General features: G+C 55.5%; 1 protein-coding gene across 1 annotated transcript; it reads left to right on the top strand.

Annotated features, from left to right (window-relative positions):
• Nucleotides 1–1192: 1192 nt before the first annotated feature.
• On the top strand, nucleotides 1193–2960 carry MIXL1 (Mix paired-like homeobox). The gene is given in 3 exon segments (XM_059677842.1): nucleotides 1193–1597; nucleotides 2680–2851; nucleotides 2854–2960. Coding segments are annotated over 3 exon segments (684 nt in total).
• The last annotated feature ends 4666 nt before the right edge of the window (nucleotides 2961–7626 follow it).

Raw genomic sequence — 7626 nt, 5'->3', positions numbered from 1 at the left:
GGTTGCCCTGGAGCATTCTAGAAAAGATGGCAGCAGGACGGGGACCGGACAGGCCCTCCCGACAGAGCGCCCTGAGGGTCATGGGCCGTGAATGGTGCCGGGGAAATCAGGGCTCAGGTTCTGGGAACAAGAAGGGTGGCCTTCCCAGCTCCTCTCCCGGCCACGCGCCTCTCCTCCTCGCAGTGGGTGCAGCCACAGCTGACTCCGCAGCGCACAGGATGCGCCGGGTGCACGGATGAGCCTGGTGCGTGGATGCGCCGGGTGCACGGATGAGCCTGGTGCCCTGATGCGCCGGCCAAACACTCCGCAGACTCCAGGGAGAAGTGGGGCTCTGCCCTCTAAGCCTGGTAATCCAGGAGGGGACGCAGGCACACAGCCATGGCCATACTGCACATCAGGACAAGACGGGTCCTTACAGGAGGCCCAGAGGGCAGAGACAGGAGGAGCGGACCTCCCGGAGCCCTTCATCTTCCTTCCCCTGGACACGCCTTGAGCCTAACTGGGAGCCTCCGAAAGGCCACGTCCTGTGTTTGCTAAACGTGACCACGTCTTCCACCTGCGCGCCTAAGGGGTCCGTATTCCTAGGCCCACGCGGACATCCAGGCACAAGGGTCGCCCCCTCCCCAGGTGTCACTGCCCCTTCAGGCCCCTTATCTGCGCCCCTCCTCCTGGTCAGGATGTGGGGGGAGGCTTACGGGGGTCGGGTCCGGCTGTTTGACCAGCCTTACGGGTCTAGCACGTAGCAGGGGGGTAAACAGACGCCTTTGATGACGGGCGGGATGGCGGGCAGGCTCACCGCCTAGTCGGGGCGAGAGAGGCCAGCCTGGCCCGGTGCCGAGCGGGGGCCCTGACCGTGGGGGCGGGGCGCTCTGCCAGCTCCGGCCCTCGCTGACCCTCCCGGAGCAAACCTGCCCTGGATGTTGATTGCGGTGCAAGGGCTGGCGGGGCACCTGGACGGGGAGGGGCCGGGGGGCCTCCGGGCCCAAGTTCACGCCTCCCTCCCGCACCCCACGGCCGGCGGAAGCGATTACTCCCCGCCGGTGTCTGGCGGGGCCAGGGCGGGCTCACACCCCAAGGGCCGCGGCCTCCCTTCGTCCACCTTTGATCGCCCGGCACCCCGCCCCTCCTTCGGCCCAGGGGCCGTATAATTGCAGGCCGTGCCCCTCGCGGTGGCACACGGGGTCGGGCAGCGATGGCCACAGCGGGGTCCCGCCAGCTCCCGTTCGGGGACAGCGCCGCGTTCCCCGCGTACCGGCCCACGCACCGCGGGACCCTCCCGCCGCCTCCGGGCCCCGCCGCCGCCCTGCTCCCCGCGCGCCCCTTGGGGCCCGGCCCGGATCGCTCCGCCCCGGCCTCCTTCCCCGGCTTCCTGGGGCGGGGCCCCGGGCCCTCCGCGCCGGCCCCCGCGGGCCTGGGCCCTCCTGCGCCCCCCAAAGGCGCGGCCGCCCCGTCGGCGTCGCAGCGCCGCAAGCGCACGGCGTTCAGCCCCGAGCAGCTGCGGCTGCTGGAGCTGGTCTTCCTCCGGACGGCGTACCCCGACATCCACCTGCGCGAGCGCCTCGCCGCGCTCACCCTGCTGCCCGAGTCCAGGATCCAGGTGAGCGGGCGGCGGCCGCCGGGCTGCGGGCGGGGGTCGGGGGGCGCGGGGCGCGGGGCGGGGGCCGTGGGGCTGTGGGCAGGGAACAGGGGGGGCGCAGGGGTGCGGAGCTGCGGGCCTGGAGCGCGGGGCTGCGGGGCGGCGACGGGGGCGCGGGGCTGCGGGTCAGGGGGCGGGGGCGCGGGGCTGCGGGGCGGCGGCTGCGGGCTGGCGGCGGGGTCCCCAGGGCAGCACCCGCGGCCGGCCGCTCGCTTACTCGATTGTCGGCAAGTGGCTCCCCTGGGCCTCCGCGTCCGGTTGTCATGGGGACAATATCGCGCCTACAGCGTCGGGCTGTGAGGCTGGAGGGAAAGGACGGGCGCGCACCCGTGACTCCGTGTCCAAGTGCTGAGTGTCACAGCGGGGGCCCCTCCGAGGAGGCTGGCCGGTCCCTGAAATAGTGAGAAAGTCGGTCCGCACCTTTTCCTGGAGAAAGAGGGCGACGCGCGCAGCCGGGTGCCCTGGTGGGAGAGGTGCGGGGGGCGGGCTGACGCACACGTCACCGCTGGGCTCGGGCCCCTTTGCCCGCAGGTACTGGCCTGCAATCTCGGTGCAAAAAGGTGTAGCGTCTTGGGGTAAAGCTGGAAGCAGATGAGCTTATCACAGTTTGAAAGTTCTAGTCCAGGTGCGCTTAGTGCGTAATGGGCAGGAGGTGGAATCCTGGCGGCTTGCGCTGCTGGCCTGGGGCCCCCGTCGGGGCGCGCGCGGCGGGAGGGGACGGGCCCGGACCCCGCGGGATCCAGCCTCTGCAGCGCCCGCCGCGCCCCGGCTTCCCGAGCGGCGCGCCTGCGGGATTTGCCGGGAGCAGCGGGAGAGTGAGGTCCGCCGAGCAGCACGCGTCCTTGGCGCTTTTAAACGGGAGCACGCGCTCTCAGAACGCGCTGCTCTGCGCTATGTGAACTCCACCGCCCCTAGCACCGTGGGCTTCCCCCTCGGGCTCTCCTGCTGCCGGGTCCCCGTGGGGAGCGGGCGCGCGTTCCCTGGGACGCGTGACGAGCCCGCAGGGAGCCCGGCCCCGGGACTCACCGCCTCTGCCCCTGCAGGTTTGGTTCCAGAACCGGCGCGCCAAGTCGCGGCGCCAGAGCGGGAAGTCCCGGCCGCCGGCAGCCTGCCCCGCGCTCCTCCCCGACCCCGCTGCTCACGGAACCGGAGCCGGAGCGCCGTGTTTGAAGGCCCAGCCGCCTCTGCCGGTGGATGTGACCTGCCTGCCCTCGGACCCAGCTCCCACGGCCAGAACGGCGAGACCTGCGCGCTCCCTGAGGACATGGCCACCAAGCTGGACTCCTGGGAGGAGCACATCCTCTCTGCCTTCGCGAGCTCTTGAGGAACCCGGAGTTCAGGACACGCTCGGGGGAGCCGCGGCTCACAGCCCGGGAGGCACCAGGACCCTGACCTTCCGGGCTTCCTGTTAAGGACACATCCGTGCTCATCTCGGTCCTGGTTTTGACAGCCATCTGTCACCTGTGGAGGCTCCGCCCCTTTGCCTCTGAAGCCCCGCCCAGGCCCAGGTTTTCTCTGAACCCTCTCCACCCCCCCCCCCCGACCCCCCCCTTCAGTTCTGGCTTCATTTCCATTCCCACCTGTACATTTTGTACATTTCCAAGTCTGCACGTTCCGTTCGGTCTCCGTCCCTGCTGACTCCTTGCCAGTCCTGTTCTTACTTTTAAAAATATATATATTTTATTGATTTTTTTACAGAGAGGAAGGGAGAGGGATAGAGTTAGAAACATTGATGAGAGAAACATCGATTAGCCGCCTCCTGCACACACACACCCCACACACACCCCCCACACCCCCACACCCCCCCACCCCCACGGATGTGCCCGAACCAAGGTACATGCCCTTGACTGGAACCGAACCTCGCACCTTTGAGTCCGCAGGCCGGCGCTCTATCCACTGAGCCACACCGGTTAGGGCTCAGTGTCTTCTTCACAGAACGCCTCCGGTTCCCTTTCTGCTTGACAATTGCCCTCCTCTCTGCTTCCTCCAAGGTTATGCCTTAAACCCCGCCCACCTCCTTCCGTCCTCGTCCTCATCCTGACTTCCTGCTCCTTATCAGGCCCAGCCTCTCCACCTCAGGGTAGCGCCCAGGACTGTGTCCAGGTTATTCCCAGAGCTCCCTGTGCCTCGGTTCTCAACTTCTAAAAAACTACTCTCTTCAGGTGAGGTGGGTCAATTGCAAAATGGGAGGACACTTTTGGACTACGGAACTAAAATACAGAGTTTTGTGCGTGGTTTATTTATTTATTTTTTTAAATATATTTTATTGATTTCTTTTTTTCAGAGAGGAAGGGAGAGGGGTAGAGAGCTAGAAACATCGATCAGCTGCCTCCTGCACACCTCCCACTGGGGATGTGCCTGCAACCAAGGTACATGCCCTTGACCGGAATGGAACCTGGGACCTTTCAGTCCGCAGGTCAGCGCTCCATCCACTGAGCCAAACCGGTTAGGGCTGTGTGTGGTTTTTAAAATTGTTAAGACAACAAGTGTCAAATACTTTACAATTTGACAAACAGATCTCTGATTTTAAAAACTCAATGTACAGTTTTTTAAAAAGTTAAGCTAAAAGTTTAGAAAAAGCAAATTAATGCAAAATGGATAAGATTTAAACATTCTCAGAATCAAATTAAAATAACTGTAAAAAAAAAAGTTAATTGACAACTCACATACCCAAAAGATAATAAAACCAAGTGTAAAAGTAAAATTAAAAAAAAAAATTTACTCTCTCTAGAAATTGCTACCCAATTATAAAAACCTCCCGTCCCCTCCCAGATGGCTGCCACCCATAACCCACAGCCAGTCACACAGATCTTAGGGTCACCCGTCCACAAGTTACGCCGCCGTCTCAAAGACACTCCCTTCCGTTTTTGGAACCACACAAATACCTCTTTGGAAATCCTGGAGACCCCCTTCTTTCTGGAGTCTGAAACTTCCTGTAATCCGATTTTGTCCTGTTACTTCAATCACTTCAGTAGTCATTACCCTTAGCACTTGTTACTGCGCGTCTATGCAGCCTACTGGATTATTAAATGTCTTCCACAAATGTTTCATTGTCCTTCTATTGAAATGCATTCTGGCCTGTAGACAGGGTTTTGTTTCCAGTTGATCCGTATACATCATGTGACCATGGAAAGCATTTCTCAAAGAAAAACACCTCTGCAAATGCAGTTTAAGCAGGAATCCCGTATCCGCAGGCCGCTGCGCCGAGAAATTCAACCTGGTTAAACACATACCTTTGGTTTTTTCTAAGTTTAATCACATGAGTTTTTGGTCTCAGGAGATTTCTCTTTCCCAATTTATATATTAAGAATGTATGTAAATTACTGTTCCTAAGTTAGCCTGAGATTAATTATTGTTTTAATATTTTGAGGGTTTTCAAACTCTTCAGGGCCAAAGGAAACTGTATGAGGGAACCAGAGATGAGGTTTCTTTATAAACGGCACTTTGGAGAAAGCCAGAGAGAAGCCAGGGCCAGGGCCATGATTGATGGTTACCGGAAGAGTCTGAGCTATGTGCCATGTCCCAGAGGTTTACAGGCCAGCTCCCTAATGTTCAGAGGTATTATCTAAACGGCTTGACTCTCCAGAGTACCAGACCCACTATGAAGAGCAACAAGGAGATAGTTCAGGCTTTAGTAGCAGACGTGACTTCTGAACCTAGAAACTATCTGAAACCACAAATGAGATGATCACATTAGCGATTATCATTGTAAGTGCCAGACGGTGTGCTCAGGGCCCATGGTGGGGTAGCCAGGGCTGAGAGCTCCCTTCATGACTGGTAGACTTGTGACATGGCCAAATGAGATACATTCACTTGAAGACATAACACTTTAAACTTACAGTCCACCAAGGGTCACATTTAAAAGTAAACCTTGTCACAGACTGGTGCAGCCACTTGTGGAGAACAGTATGGAGTTTCCTCAAAAAACTAAAAATGGAACTCCCATTTGACCCAGTGATCCCCCTTCTAGGAATATATCCCAAGAAACCAGAAATACCAACCAGAAAGGACATACACACCCCTATGTTCATAGCAGCACAATTTATAATAGCTAAGATTTGGAAACAGCCTAAGTGCCCATCAGCAGATGAGTGGATTAAAAAGCTATGAAGCATCTACACAATGGAATACTACGCTGCAGTAAAAAAGAAGGAATTCTTACCATTTGCAACAGCATGGATGGAGCTGGAGAGCATTATGCTAAGCGAAATAAGCCAGTCAGAGAAAGATAAATATCACATGATCTCACTCATTTGTGGAATATAATTAACACATAAACTGATGAACAAAAACAGATCCAGAGACAGAGAAGCATCAATCAGACCGTCAAACCTCAGAGGGAAGGTAGGGGAGGGAGGGGAGAAGGGGGAGAGATCAACCAAAGGACTTGTATGCATGCATATAAGCCTAACCAATGGACACAGACACCAGGGGGGGTGAGGGCATGAGTGGGGAGGTGGGGGGCAATGGGGAGATAAGGACACATATGTAATACCTTAATCAATAAAGAAAACATAAAAAGTAAATCTTGTAATTAGCTTATTAATTGTATTATTGTATTTATATTGTTATGTTCTTTTCCCCAGGAAACAATTGAAAGAATTTTGTTACATTTTTAATTTTTAAAAAGTGTGGGATCTTCTAGTCTGCACCTCTTTCAAACTCTTAAGAGATCCTATCTGTTAAATGTGTCACAGGCATTATATGTTTAGTCCTCAAAATTGCCAAATAAGGTAGACTATTATTTTAGAGATCAAAAAACTTAAGTCGGTCACAACCACACAGCTAATAAGGGGCAGCCGGACTCAAACCTAAGACTAACTCAGTCCACATTAATCCACGATCAGACAATGCCTCCTATACTGGCCTGGCCTTTTCAATCCAGACTAGTGTTAACATCCTAGGTTTAAAGGGAAGCCCCTGATCAGCATTTCTGTATCTGATGACTGTCTCATCTTTCAAAGCCATCATCACGAAAACCCATACTTTCATTCCAGTGGCACTAATGTTGCTTAGAGCTCTTTTGAAACTCTCATTTGTTCATTCATCCCACAAATATTTGGTGCCTATGAACCGATGCTTCACTAGGGCCTGGAAATAAGTGATGAGAAAACCAGAAACAGTCCTTCCCCTCACTGAGCAAAGAAGGCAGCACGGACTCAAAAGAAATATCAAATTGCAGATGTGCTGGGAGCAAAGGTCCATTAAGACCTGAGGGTGTGCTGCAGCCGCGGAAAGCTTCTGAGGAGATGCTGAAGGTGAGCTCTGCAGGCTGAGCAGTGACCCAGGTGGAGGAGCGGTAACACAGCCGGCCCTGCCTGCGCTGCCCCGCGGAGCAAGGTGTGGGATTGACAAGTGGGGAGGCGGGCCGGCGAGGCATGGCTTTGTAGGTCTCGTAAGAATTCTGCATTTGTCCTGAGCCCTAGGCCTTTAGAGGGGGACATGACCACTTCTGCATGTTACACACATCGCTTCATGATGCTGCACCTGAGGGCTGCGTGAGCACTGACCTGTGCCGGGCTAGTGATGACAGCGGGCCGAGCGTTGTAATGATAATGACGGAGAACGGTGCATGAATTCGAGGGAAAATAGGTCACAGGCAAATCTCTTGGTAGATTCTGAATGGTAGCAAGTGAATCTGACCTTTAAACTAACAAAGTAGTTAAGAACCAAATCTATCTAACACATGACGCGCTTGCCTATTCACTCAACCTGGCTTTGCCGGCTTTCTTCAGAGCTCCAGAAAGGCGTTAGGCAGTGGCAGCATCATTCAAAGTAACCTCAGCTGACCCAATGACTGCTTTGGATTACACTGATTTCTTCTTCCCTAAACAGAAATAAAATTCAAATATATTCTTAGCACCGTTCCTGCCGTCAGCACAGGATGGCACTGACATTGACAGCACTTACCTATGTGCAGAATGAGGTATACTGTACGTGTGACGAGTAAGCCTTAAGAAATGTAAGATGTGACATGTATGCCTGCCTGT

This window comes from Myotis daubentonii, chromosome 20, assembly GCF_963259705.1.
Source record: "Myotis daubentonii chromosome 20, mMyoDau2.1, whole genome shotgun sequence".
Lineage (NCBI taxonomy): Eukaryota > Metazoa > Chordata > Mammalia > Chiroptera > Vespertilionidae > Myotis > Myotis daubentonii.
This window is presented reverse-complemented; position numbering and strand designations above follow the sequence as displayed.